The sequence below is a fragment of the Spermophilus citellus genome (genome assembly GCF_964194105.1).
Source record: "Spermophilus citellus genome assembly, chromosome: 11".
Taxonomy (NCBI): domain Eukaryota; kingdom Metazoa; phylum Chordata; class Mammalia; order Rodentia; family Sciuridae; genus Spermophilus; species Spermophilus citellus.
In genome coordinates this window covers 127,631,517-127,654,588 of record NC_138192.1, presented here as the reverse complement: position 1 = coordinate 127,654,588, position 23,072 = coordinate 127,631,517, and the positions used below count along the sequence as shown (strand labels likewise).

The window sequence follows — 23,072 nt, the reverse complement described above, 5'->3', positions numbered from 1 at the left end:
TAAATAAATGACTAGATACAGCATTCTGATAATGGAAGGTTATAAACTGCATTTGAGTTTATTCCATTAAAGGTAAATTTGTAAGAAAATTGACCTCAGAGTCCGGAGACAAGAGTTCTAATGTAACTTTAAGCTTAGATACTTCAGTTTAGTTGAGTTGCCTTTGAGCTTTTCTTCTATTAAATGAGTAATGCTTGTTCTTAGTATATTTCTGATGTTGCTAAGGTTAAAAAGAGTGACATCAGAAATCTTTGTACACTGACTTAAGAATTTTGTCTTTGTTGGGGAAATACTGAGACCATAAATGAGTTTGATTTACAATATTATCCATCTCACTTGGGAGTGGAAAAAAAAGAACTTTAATATAAAGTTCAAACATTAATTGGACACTGGATTAGCTAGAATTATTACTTGAGATTGATTATGTCTAGTGAAAATTTAAGAATGGAATCTGGCAGCTAGGCTTTGGGAACAATTAACTAGAATCAGAAATTCAGATACCTATTTGTCTCTGTGTATCTGCTTCCTCTCTCTCTGAAGACTACTTTCTAATGTGACTATCTTAAATATTGCCATTCTAAGGCCATACTTTGTGCTTTACAACTATACCAAAACAGTCTTTGAGGAAGGACTTTGATTCTTTTGTTATAGGTCATTTGTTCAGCTATTTTTATTAAATTTTTGTTAGTTGGAGATGGACAGTATTCCTTTATTTTATTTGTTTATTTTTATGTGGTGCTAAGGATGGAACCAATGCCTCAGAGGTGCTAGGCTCTGCCACTGCCCTCATTTGTTCAGTTCTGACCCTAGTTAATTTATGGTGGATGTGAATATTTAGAATATCTTCATGTAATATGTGGCAACTTCTCTGGTAGTTGAGTATTCAGTGAGTAGTAGATAGAGAGAGGCGGATGAAACATGGGAATAAAAGTATCTACTTGAAGTAGCATCTAATGAAATGTTGAAGTTTGAAAAATTTGATGAAGCTCCTTTTTTTTTTTTTTTTTGGTACCAGGGATTGAACCCAGAAGTGCTTTACCCCTGAGCTATGTCCCCAACCCCTTATGTTTTATTTTGAGACAGGGCCTTGCTAAGTTGCTTAGGGCCTCCTTAAATTGCTGAGGCAGAAGTCACTGAGATTACAGGTATGCACCACCATGCCCAGCTTGAATGGAGCTTTTTAGAGTGGTAATATGCAGAAACATTGAGAATTTTAAGGCAGGTGGAATTCGTAAAACTACAGAGAATTATCAGTGTCCTTTACTTTTTAATCTCTTGTTATATTAGTTATTTAATCTCTTATAATACTAGTTATGAAGAGAAGTGTTTGAAAATCCACCCTGGATTTGTATATCTTTAAAAAGAAAAACACTTTGCAGCCTTGTATATAAAATTATTTGTAAATTAAAAGTTGCTGTCTTCCTTTCTGGGTGTGGTGGTGCATGCCTATAATCCCAGCAACTTGGACAGCTGAGGCAGGATGATCACAAGTTTGAGGCCACCCTCAGTGACTTAGATCCAATCTCAAAATTAAGGAAAGAAAGAAAAAAAAGAAGACAAGACTAAGAATGTAGTCCAATGATAGAATACCCCAGGTTCAGTCTCCAGTACTGCCCTGCCTACACACAAAAAATTTGCTATCTTGCTGAATTAAATATTTTTATCATTATGAGGGTATCCATTTTATCACCTCCCCTACCCTTTAAAAAAAAAAGAATTTTTTTTTTTTTTTTTAAATTTTAAGACAGGGTCTCATTAAGTTGCTTTATGCCTGGCTATGTTGCTGAGACTGGCCTCAAACTTGCCATCCTCCTGCCTCAGCCTTCCAAATTGCTGGAATTAGAGGCATGTGTGACCATACCTTAATTGATCTTTTTAATAAGGGCATGATTATAGTCTTTTCGGACCTGTTTTAGAAATTAAGCAGGGCTGGGACTAAGTGGGCCTCATTGTAGAGTTCTTGCCTAGTGTCTGCAAGGCCTTGAGTTCAATCTCCAGCCCTGTAGGGAGAAAAGAAATTAAAATATTACGTCTAACAAAATAATTAATGTACCTTCCCTGCTTATAGAAAATATACTTAGCCTACCAACTTCTTCTTGAGTTTAAGATATTGTTATCATTTTACTTTTACCAGTTAAAAAAATGCCCTGCTAGATATTCTTCTATAGTGTTAATGTTCATTTGTATTTATATTTGCTACTTTATTTTTTTGTCCTATCTCAACTATCCAGGTCCCTTTTCTTCTGGTGGAAAAGCCACTAATTTTAATCTGCCAGAGACTTGTTCATAAAAGGTAATTTTACCTGGTGTAGTATTCTTTATGTATCTTTTTTAAAAACACTTATTTGTTTATTTATTTATAGTTGTAGTTGGACACAATACCTTTATTTTGTTTATTTTTATGTGGTGCTGAGGATCGAACCCAGGGCCTTGCACATGCTAGGCAAGTGCTCTACCGCCGAGCCACCACCCCAGCCCCTATTGACATGTGTCTTTACCATGCTGAACAAAATTAGAAATCACTTGTCTTCTGGTTTTCTTCACTGCTTTTGAGAAATCAGCTGTGTGTCAAAAAATAGTGACCCCCACCCAACTTAATATTCTTTTCTGTTTTGGGTGTTTTGTGTTTGTGTTATGTTTCTAAGTATAAACGTCTTTTATTTATCCTGTTTGGGTTCATTTGGACCATTCAAATCTGAATTTGTATCTCAGCTACTGTATAATATTTAGATATGCCTTTGCCATGTTCTCACTTTTCTGATATTAGTTCATTCTGTTTTTGTGTTGTATTTTACCCAAAATATAGCTGCCTACTAAGGTCAGTTTTTTTTAAAATTTATTTATTTAATTGTGTGGAATTGTGGATTGAACCCATCACTTCATGTAAGTACTCTACCACTGAGCTATACCTCCAGCCCTGAGCTTTATTTATCATATTAGAAGTTCTGTTTGGTTCTTTTTCAAATCAATGTAACTTTTAATAATTTTTCTATTTCTTTTGGGATTTCAGATTTGTCCTTTATATTCTTATATGTCTGTGGTACTGTATGTCTGTGGTACTGATGATTGGACCTAGGGCCATAGGTATGCTCGTTAAGTAAGATTAGGCAAGCATTGTATCCCCAAGCTACATCCTCAGCCCTTTTTATTTTTTATTTTGAAATAGGGTCTCATTGAGTTGCTGAGGTTGACTTTGAACTTATTTATTTATTTTTTTTTGCGGTGCTGGGGATTGAACTCAGAGCTTTGTGCATTCGAGGCAAGCACTCTACCAAACTGAGCCATATTTCCAGCCTGACTTTGAATTTACGATCCTCCTGCCTCAGCCTCCAGAATCATTGGGATTTGCACCCAGTCACCACCATGCCTGACTCCAGCCCATTATACATTTTATTTTGAGACAGTTTCACTGAGTTGCCCCCTGTTTGAATTTGGTGATCTTCCTGCCTCAGCCATGCAAGTTCCTTGGATTATAGGTTTACATCATTGTGCACAGCTTGTTTTAAGATCTGATTATTCTGATATCTGAAGTCTTTGAAATTTTGTTCTTTTGTTTTTGCAGGTTTGCTTTGTTGACTTGTGTGTTGTCCATATTCTGTTCATTGTCTCTAGATGATTTATTATTTGTAGAATTTCCCAGAGACCTGGAATAAACATTTCGCCAGGAAAAGTTTACCTACTTCTGTGTCAATATTTAGTTGTCTTACCTAAGACATTGATATCCATTGTGGTCCTTAGACTAATGGGAATTTGTTAGAAACATTGTAATCCTGGGCTGGGGATGTGGCTCAAGCGGTAGCGCGCTCGCCTCGCATGTGTGCGGCCCGGGTTCGATCCTCAGCACCACATACAAACAAAGATGTTGTGTCCGCCCATAACTAAAAAATAAATATTAAAATTCTCTCTTAAAAAAAAAAACATTGCAATCCTATCCTGTGTTTTAAAAAGAATTAAATTTTAATAGTATTTCAAATAATTCCGCCACAAATCAGCAAGATTTGAATTACTTGGCTTGATTTTCTTAGATCATTCATCTGATTTCAAAATGTCTACAGATCTTGACCAGGCATGTACAAATTCTCATGAATAGCTTTTCTTTTTTCTTTTCTCTCCTAATGTCTGTCTCTCTGTTCCTTTTATTGTTTAGCAAAAAGGCAACTCTGCTAGCAGATGGGAGGTATGGGAGTCATGAATACTTTTGGTCATCTTAACCCTGAAAGTGTGGCCCATAGATTTTTTTGCCTTTAAGTTTGAATTTGGGTTCTTGAGTATTGTGGGTATGGAAAATAGAATGGGGAGTGCTTCAAACAAAAGTATTCATTATCACTAGGAAAGTATGTCTTAGAACAATAAACTAATACTCCTACAAGCACATCAGAATATTTAAAGTTCATAGTAGTGATACCACCAACTATTGTTGAGTATATGGAGTAAATAAAAAAAAATATACTAATAAGTCTAATACTAATGTCTATAAAATAGCTGCTTTTAAAGAAGATATATGATTTTAGTTGTCAGGGTGTTTTTTTTTTGTGTGTGTGGTGATGGGGATCAAACCCAGGGCCTTGTGCATGCAAGGCAAGCACTCTACCAGCTGAGCTATATCCCCAGCCCATCAATGGATCTTATATTTATTTATTTAGGTATTGAGGATCCAACCCAGGGCCTCAAACATGCCAGGAAAGTGCTCTACCACTGAGCCACAACTCCAGCCCCCCAGCCCTGGTAGTTTTTTAAAAGTTTATAATCCTTATAATTTAGTGATTCTATTCTTAGTATTTACTTAAGAGAATTTAAAAGCATATACCTATTGAAAGAAATATAGAGGAATGTTTGTAGCAGTTTTAATGACTCAAATTTAGCAATAGTTGTTGGCTCATAGTTGTAATCCCAGCTACTTGGGAGGCTGAGGCAGTAGGATTTCTGTTTGAGGCCAGCCTGGGCAATTTAATGAGACTTTATTTCAAAAAGGGTTGGGGGTGTAGCTCAGGAGTAGAGCACCCCTTGTGCCCAGTACCACAAAAAACAAAAAACTTAGAAGTTCACATATGCATTGACAGAAGAATGAAAGGATAAACAAAAATGTGATATATCCATACAGTGGAAAACTTTTCAGCACTAGAAGGTATAAATAATGATAGACAGCCACATGGGTAAGTATCAAGATATTATGCTGAAACAAGCTGAAATCTATATAAGTGGCTATTTTGATTGTGGGATGTGGGAGAGTCATGTAACCATTGCAAAGGAATAAAAGATGATATGCAATTACATACAAAATATGTACATGAGAGGGTACATGAGAGGATACACAGTTCTACTTGTATAAAGTCTGGAGTAGACAAAACTATATAGGATAAAAATAAAATCAGAACTATGATTTCAGAATTGGAAGGGAAGGTGCAGAGATTTATCCCGGAAGAGCATGAGGAAACTGGGTGGTAAACTATCCCTTTTTTTGTTGTTTGGTAGTAGGTATAGAACACAAGGCCAAGACTTCACACCTGCTAGGCAAGCCTTCTACAATTGACCTGCACCCACATCTCTTTTTAAAAAAATTTTGAGACGGGATCTTGCTAAATCGCACCATTTGGCCTAGAACTTGGGATCCATCTGCCTTAGCCTCCCAAGTAGATGGGATCATAGGCATGTACCACTGCACAATCAAAGTCTTGATTTTTGTTTGTCGCAACTCATTGAGTTTTACACTTAAGATTTGTGCAGTTGGTGGAATTTAAATTTAACTGAAAATATGAAGTTACAATTGAACACTTATTTTATGATGCACACAAAGTGTAACAGGGCCTGCAGTTTACTTTGAAATATATCCAGAAATTGGATGAGTGGATGAGCAGGTGTCATAGATGAGTAGACATGGGTAAAGTACATGTAAAACTTTTTTTCCCCCCATGGGGATTAAATCCAGGGGTGCTGTACCCTTTTTTTTTTTTTTTTTTTTTTTTTTGGAGACAGGGTCTCATTAAGTTGCCAAGACTGGCTTGTAACTTAAGATCTTCCTGCCTCAGGCCTATCCTACTGTGCCTGGCTCAGTAACAAACTTTTTTTTTTTTTTAAAAAGTTGTTTTAATTAGGTTTATATGACAGCAGAATACAGTTTGATTCATTGTATACAATTGCAGCACAACTTATCATTTCTCTGGTTGTACAAGATATAGCTGTAGCTGTAGCACCGAATGTGCAGTCATACATGTACCTAGGGGAATAGTGTCCATCTCATTCCACCATCTTTTCTGCCCACGGCCCCCCCTCCCCCAACTTAATTGCAGGAGGTAGGCGATAGGGTTGTAGTGCTGAACCCTCCTCAACTATTAAAAATATTTTATGATAAACTATTAGTGGGGAAGATAACAAGAAGTAAAAGAATTAAAGTGAAAAGGTTAGGAAGGGAATTGGATTTATATAACCAGCCCTGTTTTACAATATTTGTTCAATTTGTTTCTGCCCTTTTTGTGAGCCACATCCCAGCTGTATTTTGTATTTTATTTTAGAGACAGGGTTTCACTGAGTTGTGTAGTGCCTCACTTTTCCTGAAGCTGGCTTTGAACTCTTGATCCTCTTGCCTCATTCTTCTAAGCTGCTTGGGTTACAGGTGTGTGCTACTGCACCTGGCTTATTTCTTCTTATTTGAAGAATCCTCCTGCCTCAACCTTCAGAGCTGCTGGGGTTACAGGTGTGTGTCACCATGTCTGGCTTATTTCTGCCTATTTGAAGAATGAAAGCTGTAGTCTTGTTGATTTGAACATGGACATGTTTTTTCCTCTTCACTTGTGCTGTCCCTCACACATGGCTCTCCTACTGTGCTATCCCCTGAACATGGCTTTTAGCTTTTTGAATTTAACCACTGTATTCAGCTGAGAAAATTTCAAGGTTAGGAAGCTTGGTAACCACTGGTTGTTACCCACTTTTGTGTCTTGGAGATCTTTGTAGCTCATCATTATTTCCATATGGATATACTTCTGTATATATATAAGAAAAAGATCCAGTTTGTGAAAAAGATGTCAGGCTGTAATCCCAGCGACTTGGGAGGCTGAGGCAGGAAGATTGCAAGTTCAAAACTAGCCTCAGCAACTTAAGAAGGCCCTAAGCATCTTCTGAGATCCTGCCTCAAAATTTTTAAAAGTTTTTTTAAAAAGGATTAGGGGATATTGCTCAGTGGTTAAGCACTACTGGGTTCAATTCAGTGTATTTAAAATACTGCTGATTAGTACTTAGAGGAGTTAGAAAATGTCTGAAGTATAAGTGGAGATGCTTTCTCTCTGTGGAAAACATTTGGGTCTCTGAAAAGAGACCCAGGGGAAGATATACACTGTTAACTCTGGTGACTTTTCAAATGGATAGAAAAGATAGAATATATATATATTTTTAATGTGTCTTCAACTCTTGAGAGTCATGTTTTCTTTGATAATCTCTCAGGGTGTTAGAAGTGGGAGACATGGATTTAAAGGATGAATTAATGAAATGTAGGTTGACACATTTAGGTCAAGGATGATTTGTTCTGAATCAAGCTTAGCTTTTCTTATTTTTTTTTTGGAATTTTTTTTTTTTTAGAGAATTTTTAATATTTATTTTTTAGTTTTTGGCGGACGCAACATGCTTGTTTGTATGTGGTGCTGAGGATGGAACCCGGGCCGCATGCATGCCAGGCGAGCGCGCTACCGCTTGAGCCAAATCCGCAGCCCCTTGAGCCACATCCCCAGCCCTGGAATTTTTTAATATAAGTGGTTTATGAATAACTCTTTGAAAACAAAATCAAGTTTCTTTCCCCTTCTAAAGATAGTAACAACTTACTTTTAGTGCTTGTTATTTTTTAACATTTATTTTTTAGTTGTAGGAGGATACAATACCTTTATTTTTATTTTTTAAACATATTTTTTAGTTGTACACATACCTTTATTTTTTTGTTTTTATGTGGTGCTAAGGATCGAACCCAGGGTCTCGCACGTGCTAGGCCAGCGCTCTATGGCTGAGCCACAACCGCAGCCCAATACCTTTATTTTTATGTGATTCTGAGTATCAAACCCAGTGCCTCATGCGTGCTAGGTGAACACTCTACCTCTGAGCCACAACCCCAGCCCATAGCGCTTATTATTTTTAAAAGATTTTTACATAGAATATTTTATTTTTTTAAAGATAGAGAGTGGGGGGGGGAAGAGAGAGAGAATTTTTTTTAATATTTATTTTTTAGTTTTCGGCGGACTCAACATGCTTGTTTGTATGTGGTGCTGAGGATCGAACCCAGGCCGCACGCATGCCAGGCGAGCGCGCTACCGCTTGAGCCACATCCTCAGCTCGTACATAGACTATTTTAAACATACAAAAATAAAATATCCTTTTAGAGAGCCTAAACCCAGAGTAGCTTTTCCTTCCTCTTTCCCAATATTCTCTGCCTTTTCCCTGTTTCATCCTTCATGGCATTTACCACGGTGTGCCAGTAGTTTGGTTATTTGTCTTCCCAATTTTGTATGAACTCTAGTGTTGTAGATTATTGACACCAGTTATATAAGCCTTCAAATATTTCTTGAAGGAATTAGCAGTGTTTAGCAGTTAGAGAACAATGCAGTATCTATGGCTCTACTACCTCTTTAAATTTGTCTCATTATTTTGTAGAATTGATACAATGTATTCCTTTTCTGAAAATATTTGGATCATGTTCATTTTCCACTATGACATATCACAGTGTTATGATTACATAATTCTTGAATACTCAAGCAAACACTACTTTAGGTTAGAGTCCTAGAAAATTCTTAGAATTGAAATTGCTGTACATTATGTATGATTTTTGACATTTAAAATTTAGAGGTATAAGAGAGTCTCATAAAAATGACCACAAGGAATAGATGCTGATATATAATTATACCAAAACAATGGCATAAAACTCTGTCCTCACACATAGCTGATATGAGAAAAATATATTCTGATTCTGAAAAACAACACTTGGTGATAGGCTACATATTCATTGTTTGGACCAGTCTTTATCAATGTTGAAGTATTGTTGCAAAGCAAGTATAGACTGTTTTGTATAAGCTATGTTAAGTACATAAACCTCATTCATCTCATTATTATGATGTTCACAATTGTGATAAGAACATGTGTTGAGAATACTCCAAAAATATTGCCTTATTTTGTGCCTTTATACTCTAAAGGTCATTTGCCAAACATAAAATTGTTTTTGTACGTAGGGATCACCTTGCTGTAATCTACAAGGTATTTGGTGTTTGACTTTCAGTAATAGTTCCTGGATAAGAATCACTATCAATCTGCCCCCATGGGGGAGAAGGTTTTTGTCATTCTCTCTCCCTTCCCTCAGTAGCTCACATAATCACTGTGCTTAATAAGTGTGCTACTAAGTCTTTGTAAAGAAGAATTTAAAAAGTATTCCATTTAAGAAAAGTGGAAATAAATGCTAAGTTAGACTTGAATAAAATGTGGAAGTGAATTGGATTTGAGAGACTTTGTAGTCTTAATACCCTTTTCCCTTTTGCATCTTGATTACTGGGTAGATGTAAGAAACATCTTTAAGAGGATGTACTAAAAATGTTATAGTGATAAGCTGACCTACTACCCTCACTGACTGGCTAATTATGGTAGCCAAGCAGGACTGCAGACCTGTTCAAGCCAGATATGAGAGCCTTTTTTTTTTTTTTCTCTTTTTTCTTGCCATGTAGGCTAAAAGTTGCTGATTCTGGTCTAGTCTATGAGATCCTAAACAGAAGGAAATATTAAGTGCATTTACCGTTTTAATGATTATGCAAGCTATATGACCTGAGAGGATTTATATGACAAAATGACTTGCTCTATATTTTAGAAATAGTTGGGCATTGTTAATGAGGAGTGGTTGATCATTTTATAGTATTCTCAGAGTAGACCTTTGGTCCCTTGTTCTCATACCTGTTAACCATATATGAAAAAAGCAAGGCAAACGAGGCATGGTGGTACATGCCTATATTCCCAACTACTTGGGAGAGGCTGAGATGGGCAGATTGCAAGTTCAAGGACAGTCTGGGCAACTTAGCAAGACCCAGTTTCAAAAAAAAAAAAAAAAGACTGGGAGGCATGATGGTGTAGGATTAAAATCCCAGTGGCTCCAGCATTGGAAATTCGAGGGTAGCCCCTTTCTTACTTAAGAATTTGACTTTTGAATAAGTAATACAAAGCTGCGAATTTTGTATTGCCTCTTTCCTAAATCAAAGTGAAATAATATACTCTCTCAAATGTTTAACTTTTTAAAATATATATATATATATATTTTAGTTGTAGATGGATACAATATCTTTATATTTATGTGGTGGTTAGGATTGAATACAGTGCCTCATACATGCGAGGCAAGTGCTTTACCACTGAGTAACTATTCCACCCCTCCCAAATGGTTTGGTAGATATTTTTTGGCCATTTTCCTTCTCTAGTTTCTTTTTCATTCGTGATGGTGGACCTATTGTCTACTTACCTCTTCTTTGAAATTTCAGTTATTTAATTGTATTTAATAGATACCCACCCATTGGGTTAGGGGATGTAGATAACTGGTAGAATGCATGCTTATGTATAGGGTATAGGTATGTATAAGGGTCCTAGGTTCTATCCTCATCACTGTACAGAAGGAAAAAGATGCCAGCCATCATGTTAATAATTGGCAATTTATTGGAGAAACAAACTTCGATGAAGGTAACACATTTGTAGATCTTATTGGGTTATTAATGAGCAGAGCCAGGAAATGAGCCCAGTAGGGAGATATAGAGCAGTAAGCTAGTTCCTGGTGAGCCAGAATTGTCTTATTTGCCCTTATATCTCAATACCTCTCAATCTTTTTTTAAAAAAAAATATTTTAAAATATTTTTTTCAGTTGTAGATGGACACAATACCTTTATTTTATTTGTTTATTTTTTTATGTGATGCCGGGGATTGAACCCAGTGCCTCACGTATGCTAGGCAAGGGCTGTACCACTGAGCCACAACCCGGGCCCCTCAGTCTTTTTCATTCCTATGTTAAAGACAGGCTTACTTGAAGTCCTTGGCATTCTCACTTAAGAAAGAATGATTTCTGTCATAAGCAAAGGTGATTTTTCTGTTCCATCTTATTGTAAAGTTGTTTAATTTATGCTGCCTTTGTGTATGTAACTTACCATACTGTATAGGACATAGTCATTTCCTTCTTTGTCTAGTGTGGGTAGTTGTTCAGACTTGCAGTACCAGATGTCATTTATTCCTTTTTTGTTGGAGGGTCCAAATGCCATTACTTGTTTCACGAAGGCTTCTAATTTTGTAACACTTGAGTTTCCTTATTTGAAAAATAGGAATGAAGCAATGGTTTCTAGGGTTCATTGGCAGATTTAAATTTACTCCTACAATAAACAAATCGGTTAAACATTATGCAAATTATATTTATTACTATTGTTATTTAGCTCCAAGTTCATATTCTAAATCCAAACCCAGTCTCTGGAAGACCCATGAATAAGACATTAGTGGGGACACATTAGAAAAATAAGATTGGTTTTAAATGTCAATTTAAAAAGTGGAAACATTGCATATACTGCATAGGATACACAAGCATTTTATTTATTTTATATTTATTGTAAAATAGGTACAGTTTTCCTTCAGTTTTTAGCATTGCTTGTCAAATTTGTGATAGGTAGTAATGTTATTTATGAATATATTATCTGGCTTTGGGTCTGTTCATGAGTCTGTTCTGGGTTACTAAATTAGAGATTTGTTCCTCAGTCCCATCAGATATCATTCCTCTGATAAAAATTTTATATAAATACAAGCAGCATCTGTATCCCTTCCATACTTCTGGCCATTTGACTAGGAAGTATACCACATCCTAAAGCCCCCCCCCCCCTTTTTCTCTTTCTTTCTGGAGCCCAGGGGTGTTCTACCGTTTTTACTTTTTAATTTTGAGACAGGGTCTTAAGTTGCCTAGACTGGCCTTGAACTTGAGATTTCCCCTGCCTCCTCAGCCTGTGTCACTGGGATTTCCTTTGTTTTTTTTTTTTTTTTTTTTTTTTTTTTTAAGTTTTACACCAAGGGGAGGATTGAACTAAAAAAAAAGATTCTTTTTTTTTTTTTTTTTTTTTTTTTTACTAGCCATAGTATCTTTCTTTTGTGTTTAGCAGTTAGAAGAAAACCAATTTCCAAAATGTTTGTGATTGAGGTTTTCCTTGAAGGACCACCATATTTTTCACTGCATAATCATCAGAGAATTTATGCTCCTTTTTTTTTCTTTGCAAGAGTGAGGTGTGACCATTATGAAGCTTTTTTTTTTTTTTTTTTATTGTGCCAGTATTACTTAAACATAATTTCTTATTAAACTGTCTTTGGTGCAAAAACTGCAGTGACAGTGATTATGTGGTAAAATAGCAGTTTTCTTGTTATCAAAAATATTTTTTTTGTAATGCTGGGAATCAAACCGAGGACCTTATACATGCTAGGCAAGTGCTCTATACAACTGAACTACATCCCAACCCTATTTATAAATTTTATTTTTTAGTACCAGGATTGAGCCCAGGGGCATTCTACCATTCTCCAGCCCTTAATATTTTGTTTTGGAGTAATCTGAAATTTTTTCTTTTTTTTTTTTTTAATTTTTATTTATTTACTTTTTTAATAACAGATGTCCTGAACTATGTGAGTGAGTGAGAGAGAGAGAGAGAGAGAGAGAGAGAGAGAGAGAGAGAGAGAGAGTGTGTTTTAATATTTATTTTTTAGTTTTCGGCAGACACAACATCTTTGTTTGTATGTGGTGCTGAGGATCAAACCCGGGCCGCACGCATGCCAGGCGAGCGCGCTACCGCTTGAGCCACATCCCCAGCCCCTGAAATTTTTTCTTGGCTGTTCTTGAGCTTGGGTTCCTCCTCCTTCAGCATTCCAAGTGGCTGGGATTACAGGTGTGTGCCACCTTATCCAGTCTTGTTGTAAAATTTAATATGCAATTCTGTTTTTCCTAAATGAAGTTTTCTTATAGAGCTATTTTTCACTTTCAATTAATAATACCATTTTACTCAAGCTATGAATATTTTTGTCATAGTTAGGCTGCAAGCAGAGTTGTAGGATTGTTTTTAACCTTGAAGGTGCCCATTAACCTTTATTATTATTATTATTATTAATTTTTGGTACCAGGGATTGAACTCAGGGGCACTCTACCACTAAGCCACATCCCAAGCCCTATTCTGTATTTTATATAGATAGAAACAGGTCTCACTCAGTTGCTTAGTGCCTCGCTTTTGTTGAGGCTTGCTTTGAACTTGCGATCCTCCTGCTTCAGCCTTCCTAGCTGCTGGGATTTCTACCCATTAGTCTTTTTATGTTTTCTTCTTTGTCTTTGTGTGTGTGTGTGTTGTGTTATTTTGTTTTGAACTCAGTGTTGTACATGTCATCTATTTTATTTCAGTGTTTTAGGATTTAGCATTAAAGGTTTTATGTGAAAAATCTTGATTATTCCCACAGAAATGAAGGGTGTGTTCATTGTTAGAAGAGAGTGGTTTGTTTCAGTAGTGTATTTCATGACTTAATGGGAGAATATTAACAGATTGGGCTTAAAACTTTTAGTTTCAATAATTATTTATGAGGTAACCTATTAAGATGGAATTTTTGAGTTTTTTTTTTTTATGTATTTCAGGTCACCAAAACAAACACATAATTTCTAGCAGTATTTTTTTTTCTTTCCTTTTTTGTGGTACTCGGGTTGAACCCAGGGCCTTGTCCATGCTAGGCAAGCACTGTACCAGTCCCATTGTTTTAATTAGTTTTTCTTATTCTGAGACAGGGTTCATGCTGGCCTTGAACTGGAGATGCCTCTCAGCCTTGAAGTAATAACAGTAGGCATACATAACAAATTGGTTAAGACAGTACCGAATATTCCCATAGCAAGAAGGAAAACATGTCAGGTGCTGTAGGGCACTCCCATAATTCCAGTGATTTGGGTAGCTGAACAGAAGGGTCACAAGTTCAGGCCAGCCTGGGCAATTTGGCAAGGCCATGTTTCAAAATAAAAATTACAAAGGGCTGTAATAAAAATTACAAAGTTCAGTGATAGAGTACCCCTAGTTTCAATCCCCAGTACCACTTTAAAAAAAAAGAAAACAAAAGAAAAAAATATCATTGCATGGTGAACTATTTTGACTCTTTGGGCTTTTATCTGGAGCCAAAGAGGAAGGAGGTGATGGTAATCTGTGGAAGGTAAAGTGTTCTCAGTATCAAGATTCAGAGAACTGGTTCCTCAGTAGATTTCTTGAACTCCATTTGGATTAATCTTGTATGGCAAGGGATGAACCTGACTGTCTCCAAGGGGAGGTGCCTTTCCAACTATGATTTTTGTTTACCTGGTAGAGGGGAGATTATATATGTTAACATATATACTACTTCCTTACTATTTATGGACCCCAGGGCACTGGGCACTCTAGGCAAGAGCTATACTGTTGAACTACAAGCCCCACTCTCATGTTAATCTTTTATTCTGATTCCAAAGTTTGACAGTCTGATTTCCTTCCTTAAGGATCAATTTTGACTTTTAAAGGCAGGGAGCACTTTGATAACCAAATGTGTTTATGTTTGCCATTCTTTCTCTATTAAATCTCAAGAATTGTCCACAGATGGTTTGTGGACTGATAATAGTGCCGGTTGACAAGAAGAGGTATTAAGGTTCTTTAAAGATCATAGGTAAGTTATATTTATTTGAATGACTTACCACCCTATGACATAAAGTAGGTGTTTAATACCAGAAAGTGGGCAGATGAGAACTACCAACCCTGTTTAATAATAGCATTCTTTGCTTTTCAGAGTGAGAAAAACAGTATTTTGTACTATTCTGTACAGTATCTGTACTATTCAGGGTCTAGGTGAAATGGTATTGAGATGATGTTTGAAATACTGAAACTTCTAGAATAAATTCTGAAAAAAAAATTGGCCTTTTACTTCTTAATGTAGTACAGTTGTTTTGTAGTATAATAGTACTATGTCTTCCATTTCTTGTACTCACAAAATGAGAATCTAAGAATGTAGGGGCCAGGTATTCATATTTTAACAAAGCTTTCCTACTGATTGCTTTACCCTATTAAAACACTATTGATTGTCTTTTAGAGCAAAAACTCACTTCTGATGTAATTTTGCTAGAAATTAACCCATGTTAATGGTGATTTTTTTGGGGTTAAGTTTCTACCAATTTGTCATTTTTGTTTTATCACAGTATTGTTTTTATTCTTTAAAGAAGTGTAGATGCTTATTATGCAGTGAGCCCTTCTATAAGATTGGCATTTTGATCTTTTTTTTTTAAATTTTTAATATTTATTTTTTAGTTCTCGGCGGACACAACATCTTTGTTGGTATGTGGTGCTGAGGATCGAACCCGGGCCGCACACATGCCAGGCGAGCGCGCTACCGCTTGAGCCACATCCCCAGCCCCGGCACTTTGATCTTTACTTGAATTTTCTTATTTGATCCTTACTCTATGAGGTAAATTCTTTATCCTCATTTTATTGATAGAGTGAGGCACAGAGAAGTGTATATGCATAGGGTTATACAACTCGGTGTTGCAGTGAGGATTCATTCTTGGGCAGTTTGACTCTAGAGCTTTGCACTTTGAAATGTGTTAGAGCAATCCACATTATTGTTTAAAGGGAGTAATGAAGATTCCAGACTTCCAGCCCTCTTTCACAAAGGCAGTGTTAACAAAACCTGTTTTATGAATCCTTCCCTTTTTTTTCCTCTCCCTTCTTTTTTCTGGTACTGGGTGGGGATTGAATCCAGTGCCTTGAGAATGCTACAAGTATTCTACCAAAGTTAGGTTGCTGACTCTTTTAAAAAGTTTTGAGGCAGGTCTTATGAAGTTGGCCAGGCTGCTCAGCTTGATCACTTCTTTCCTTAGTGAATTCCTTCCCCAAACTCCCAATAGCAGGGATTACAGGCCTGTGCACCACATCAGAATCATTCCATTAATTTTTTGGAGGGTGGGTGGGTGCCAGAGATTTATCTTGGGGCCTAGGGCATGCTAGTTGAGCACTGAGCTACACCCCCAAATCCTATTCCATTAATTTTTTAACACGTAGACAATATTAAAAAATTTTTTAGGATTACAGGCATGCTCCTATATGTATGTATGTACATACAAAGAAGATTTCCCATAAAGTATAGTGGGAAGATGCTGAGCTTCTACACATTAGTGCCTGTAAATTTTAACGTTTTTCTTCCTTTGTTTCATTATTATTATTATTATTATTATTATTTTGACCATGCTGGGGATTGAACCCAGGGCACCCCATATGCTAGGCATGTGCTTTACCACACTGAGCTACATCCTCAGACATCTCTCTCGTGCTCATTCTTTCTTTCTTTCTTTCTTTGACAGGGTCTTGCAGAATTACCTAGCTGGCCTCAAACTTGTGATCATCTTATTTTTGTCTCTAAGTAACTGGGATTACAGGCATGCAATCCCATGCCCAACCATTTCCCATTCTTTTCATATTTGCATAGCATTTTATAATTTTTTCTTAATGAAATTGACAATTCTTAAATTAGTAATTTGAACTTTCTGATTATAATTTACTTTGTTGTGGGCATGTGTGATGGAAAAGAACAATTTTTTTCTACTGAATAGGGTCAGCATATAACTCAAAAGAAAACCTTTTTGCATTACAGTTCACAGAATCTCTTTAAACAAAATCAAGTATCAAACTTGGTTATGATTAATTCACATTCTTTCTTGGCACCAATTTCTATAAAGTATATGGTCATTGTTATGCTGCCTTCCCCAGTAAATACATATAAAGAAAGAACTGTAGTTGGAATTTGAAGGGAGGCTTAAGGCTCAAAAATTGTGAAAAGTTGGATTTATATAAGTAGTACTTTTCTTGTACCAAAGCGTGAGCCCAGAGTTGCTTAACCACTTAGCCTCATGCCCACCCCGCCTTTTTTTATTTTTATTTTGAGACAAAGTCTCCTCAGCCTCCTGAGTTGCTAGGATTACAGGCATGCTCCACTGTGCCTGGCACAGGGGTACTTTTTATGATTGTAATTATTGGCTTGTTTTATCAGTGAAACTAATCTAATTATCAGCATTTTATCTGTACAATAATTACATTTCTTATAAAAACTGAGAAAGTTTATACTGGTGAAGAACTGTTTTGAGCTGAATTGATATGAAATACATTCATCATTTCTTGTTCCTGACAATCCTGTAAGATGGGTAATATACTGATTTTATAGAAGAGGCAAATGAAATCTTGGATTTATTTGTCAAAGCTTATGATCAGCAGAGCTGGTATTGAAATCCATGATATCTGGGACCTTTGCTCAGTTTATTGTACTTCACATGCTTTCTTTTCACCTCTGCACTAAGATAAAATAGTTTTGCTGGATGTGGTGGTACACTCCTGTAATCCAGGTACTTTGGAGGCCTCTAACTTGTAAAGAATCACAAGCAACTTGTGACTCTTCACAAGTTAGAGGTCAGCCTTGGCAACTTCATGAGATCCTGCCTCACAAACCAACAACAAAAGGGCCGGGGATGTGGTAGGGAGCCCCCCTGGGTTTAATCAAGGGTACTTAAAAAAAATTGATTTCCTTTGTATTATTTCATATGTTACATCAGTAATGTGAAGTAGGTATGACTGTTGTTTTTAATTCTTTGGTGAGGATTCTGAGGCTTAATGGATGTGATTTTTACAAAGGCAAACTCCTTTAATACTTGTTGGGTCATAGGACTTGAGGCAAGGTGTTTTGACCTTAGGTGCAGTGCTCATTTCTGTTGTTCTACTAGAGATTCAGGTCTCTGTATAATATTAGAAATGTGGAAATGGGCATCTTCTCCTGTTTTCATTGAATTGATAATTTCTTGGCTATTCCATGATAAATTTTGGGTGCTAGACCACATACCTTGAGTTTGTTTTTTTCCTACCATTTTGTAACACATTGGTGTCTTACACCTCAGAGTGCAGCATTGCTGAATGCTATCAAGTCAAATTTGCATTAAATTTCCTCCTTTGGTACTCCTCGTTTCTTCTCTGTGTTGTGTACATCTAATTTTGTTGTTTTGTTTTTCTTTTAGTGAATGGTAGTGTCTAGAAAGGGTATGTCCCTTCAAGAGAGAGGTGCCAATGTCCAACCGGCCTAATAACAATCCAGGGGGGTCACTGCGACGTTCACAGAGGAACACTGCCGGGGCCCAACCACAAGACGACTCAATAGGAGGAAGGTATGTATTTCATGGTAATTTGAAAAGGAGTTGGAATAAAAGGAACCATTCTTAAGGACTAAAACTTGAGTAATGATCCTAAAAATGGCTAATTTTTCCTGATTTCCATGAAACACCCAACTGAAACTCAAAACTAATGTCTGACTCCTTCCCTAAATATGGAAGGCTGAAAAAATAGTTTTCCATCATTGACATATCAAACCTAATTTAAGCTTGTTAGCATATGATGTGTTGGGTTTGTCTTTTCTTTCTACTCTAGTACATGCTACAGTACATTTTTCCGTCATTTAGAGATCTTTATTACATGTTTTGAATTGATAATACTTATTGAGCGGAAGTTTGATTTGTTTTAAGAACTTGTGACATCCAGCTTTTGGGGGTTTATCCTCATTATACCTTTTGACCACATATGAATGTGGTCTGAATGGTGAAGTATTCTGATTTTGTTAGCACCTGTCTTCTATCTGTAGTAATCTGGTGTTGATCTTTTTTATTTTCTTTCCTTTTTCTCCAATTGGAGTAGTTTTACATGAAGTAGAGCAAACAGTCAGATGTATTCTCTGTATTATAAATTTCTGGATCTGATTGAGCTAAAGACTATCATTCTGGGTAAAAATTGCTCAACTCTGCTTGTAAGCTGAGTTCTCTAATCCAGGCGACTATGGAATGACCATATTTGGCTTGAAGTAGATAGGAGGAAATTGTTACAGGATTGCCTGATGTAATTTGAGGCATAATCATGTATATAATTTGTTTGGTAAATTATTTACGCACTTTTAAAGTTCAAATATAAAGAACAAATTGAAACATACCATAGCAACATCAGACTATTTAAGTGGTTAATAAGTGGACTTTGGAGTAGGACAGTTCTGTGATTTCTACCTCTGACATTAAATAGTTGAGTATTCTGTATGTGGGTTTCAGGAAATCTTAGTTTATTAGTCTGGTTAATGGAGATAACTATTTTATAAGATTATTGTCTTTTTGTTCTGGCACTGGGGAATGAATATGGTGGGTCTTGACTACTGAGTTACAGCCCTTTTCATGTTTTGAGTGAGGTCTTGCTAAATTGTCCAAGGCTAGACTTGAACTTGTGATCCTCCTGGTTCAGCCTCCCTCCCAAGGTCAGTAGGATTACAGACAGGCATGCACCATCGCACTCGCTTCTTTTTTATTTTTTAATTTGAGATGGTCTCACTAAATTGCTGAGGCTGGCTTGGAACTTGTCATCTTTCTGCCCCAGTCTCCTAAGTAGCTGGGATTAAATAGGCATGTGCGCTCTGCCCAGCTTTTTATAAATACTTTTGTTTTGTTTTGGATTCTGGGAATCCACCCCTTTCTACTTGGGAGGCAAGGGCTCTACTACCGAATCACACCACTAACCCAGATTACCGCTTTACTTATGCTGAGCTTTTAGCACCATGCTTGGTGGAGAGTACTATTCTGAAAACTTTAGCTTTTTGCATTCAGATTGTTTTTTGAAGTAGCCACCTTAATTTTATGATGATTTAAAAAAACATTCCATTTATTATGAAGAGTACTACATACTCATTTTGAAGAAATTTGAAAATACAGAAAACTACATTTCCACATTCCATATAATATGGTTACTATTAATACAGCAATATATCTTCTCAGACTAAAATTTTTAAACTATGTCTATATGTGCATATGTGTGCACATAAATAACTTATATCTTTTGAATAACTAATTTTATACATATTTATCTTCAGATTGTATTTGGATGATTACACATGAACTGACAAACATTTTGGGTTGTCTTAGTGCATTGGTATTCCTGGGTTCAATCTCCAGTACCACCACCAAATGAGAAAAAAAGGTTCTTTGAAACCTGACTTTTCAAATTTTTGTGTTCAACTGTGTTGTGTGGCCATAGCACAGTTTAGTAATTTAGTAGTAACTTTGGATATTTACACCCCCCCCCCCAATTTTTGTATATGGATAATTATCAGGATACAGAAACTAAGAAATTGAGCCAAGAACCTTATCAAATTTAACTAAGAATGCAAATTAGAAGGTATTAGAATATCATTCTGCCTTCTTAATTGTTTTTCTGAAAGTAAAATCTCAGAGCAGGGAAGGGACTTTGAAGGTCTTCTCTTCAGACTCCAGACTAACTTTTGCAACCCCTATAGAATGTGGTATACTAGCTGTTAACCTAATATCTAAGAAACTTCTCCAGTGATTTTTGGGAATGAAAGGATTTGGGTGAGAAAAGTTATGACTATATTTTCGTTCTCTTCATGTGATTCCCATTGGTCAGCTTTCCTAAGTAAAATGTTGTTATGGTGGTTTTGTTTCCTGAAAACAGTGGCTCTGCTTGTAAAGATACATAACCAACAGTGATTGAAATAATGATTGTAACAGGATGTTACCACAGTAGCATTAGTGAAGTGTTTTATATTTAAAAGATTGTTGAACATATTCTTTTAATTAACATTCACAGAAACTCTGTGTACCAATATGGGGTTTCTATTTATTAAATATAATCCCTATCTTATAAATGCAGAAGCTCCCTCACCCATGTGCAGTCAGTAGTCAGGACTCACTTCCAGACTGCTTGACATGAAAGTTTGCCATTCATTATGCCAACCTGTTTTCACTACACAGACCACTTGATTCATATAATGAAGGACTTAGAATAGAGGATAAAGTACTTTCAACTGAAGAGTGTTAATTTATTCAGGTTAGGATTTAAGAAGCACGTTTTAAATATCCTTTATAATAAACCAGTAAAAGTGGAAAAAGAAGTAGGTTTTACTCCTAGAATTTTTGAATTAATTCATTTTTGATAAACTCTGTTTTCCATATCTGCATCAAGCTGCTGCCTTTGTAGCCTCCCTTTGCTGACCACTCCTACCTTTCTTCCAAATCAAGGTCACTTATTTTTTCCTAGGGATAAATGTAAATTATTATTCTAAGATAAAAGAAAGTAGAATCTTTGGAATATATTTTAATTTCTCATGATTATTCCCCTCTTCTTTTTTTCACTCATCCATCATTACCATCTGTAATTAAACTAGATATCTTACTCCTCTTCTATAATTTTTCTCATTCCTTTCTCTCTGTGAATTTTTGGATTAAAGCTGATCTGTTCCTCTCTTTTCTGTTCTCTTTTTCTTCTTTAGGAAATCACTACCTTCCACTGCTTCTCTGTTGGCTTGCTCTCAGGGATACTTCTAGCCTTTTCCACCTCTAGCACAGGTATTTGTAGGTTACCCCTTAGTTTTTTCATTATATTATGTGCTTTCCACCTGTTTTTCTCAAATGTCAGTGGTGGGATTGAATTCACTTTTATAGCAATTTTGCTTAAAGTTCACATAGTGATAGTTTCTTTTTAAATTTGTTCTAATTAGTCATACGTGACAGTAGAATGCATTTTAACACATTGTACACAAATGGAGTATAGCTTCCCTTCTGGCTGAACATAGAGTCACTAGTAGTGTAATCATACATACATTTAGGGTCATAATGTCTTTCTCATTCCACTGTCCTTCTAATCCTAACACCCTCTCCTCTTCCTTTACTTCCCTTTCTGCATAATACAAAGTTCCTTCATCCCTCCCTTCACCCCCAGTATGGATTAGCATCCGCTTATCAGAGGAAATATTCAGCCTTTGGTGTGTTTTTGGGTTTGGCTTATTTTGCTTAACATGATATTCTCCAGCTTCATCCATTTACTTTGCAAATGCCATAATTTCATTCTTGAAGGCTGAGTAATATTCCATTTTGTATATGTACCTCATTTTTATTATAAAAGTAGTATATGGAGAAGAGAAAATTGGGAAGCTTCTGGAAAATTAAATAATACGAATCCTACCACTCAGACAACCATGGTTCATATTTGTACTCCATGTTGTAATAATCTTTTCTGTACATATACTTCCAACATTAAAATATTAGAGATAATGTAGTAACCAGTTGTCACTAGATATATTTTTTTGCAATTCTATAACATTATTCCATGAGAATTTTCAATGGCTTCATAATTTTCTTTGATATGAAAGCCTGTGATTCAAATTTGGACTTCTAGTCTGGCTCCTCAAGTGTTTTGCTGTAAGAAATATGGATATTCTTGTTACATTTGAGTGAGATTCTGCTTCAATTAAATTCTTGAATATGGATTTATAGGCTTTAGGGTATGAATACCCTTAATGGATTGCCAAATTGTCTTTAAGAAAGATGGGATCAGTTTATACTCCTAATACTTTCTGAGAGTGCTCATTTCTACAAATCCTAGTCAATATAGCACCTTTTTTGTTTTTTCATATTTTTATTGGTGTATTGTAGTTGTACATAGTGATGGAATTTGTTATGTATTTTTACATCCACCCAATATAACAGTATAATTTGGCCAGTACCATTCCCCAGCATCCCTCCTGAGCTTACCGTTTTTTAAAATAAAAGTTTGCAGAAAAAAGGATTCCTTTCGCTCAAGTTAGCATTTCCTTAGTTATTATAGAATTGAAAATCTTGCCACATTTTGGTCATTTTAATTTATTATATGTGTGTTATTTGTTAGTATTCTTAGTTTTAATTTCAGAGATGCTTCTTTTTTATTTTATTTTTTTAATTGAAACCCTTGGGGACTTTGCCAAAATATTTTTTCTTAATTTTATTTTTATGTTTTGTTTTAATTTATAGAAGTTTATAAAATTATGTAATCAAGTCTACATCACTGTTTTTTCTTTGCCTTCTCCATATCAAAAATAATAATTCTTCTCAGTTCATTATGAGTTATTTTTACATTTGACTATAGTCTATTGAAATTGTTTGAAGTGTGAAAGGAAATGGTTGAATGTAATCCATCCAACCCCTTATTTCCTTTAAAAATTTGTCTACAAAAATTTAA

The 23,072-nt window shown here is 35.8% G+C and overlaps 1 protein-coding gene across 17 annotated transcripts in view; it reads left to right on the top strand.

The window, feature by feature from the left end:
• Positions 1–23,072, top strand: part of TRIP12 (thyroid hormone receptor interactor 12) — a 150,641-nt gene that overhangs the window by 23,583 nt on the left and 103,986 nt on the right. For all 17 annotated transcript variants that reach the window (XM_081262344.1, XM_081262339.1, XM_081262348.1 and 14 more), the window contains exon 2: positions 18,053–18,199. In XM_081262344.1, the coding sequence (XP_081118470.1) occupies positions 18,102–18,199 (98 nt within the window). In that variant the 5' untranslated portion in view covers positions 18,053–18,101. The remainder of the gene's footprint in view (positions 1–18,052; positions 18,200–23,072) is intronic.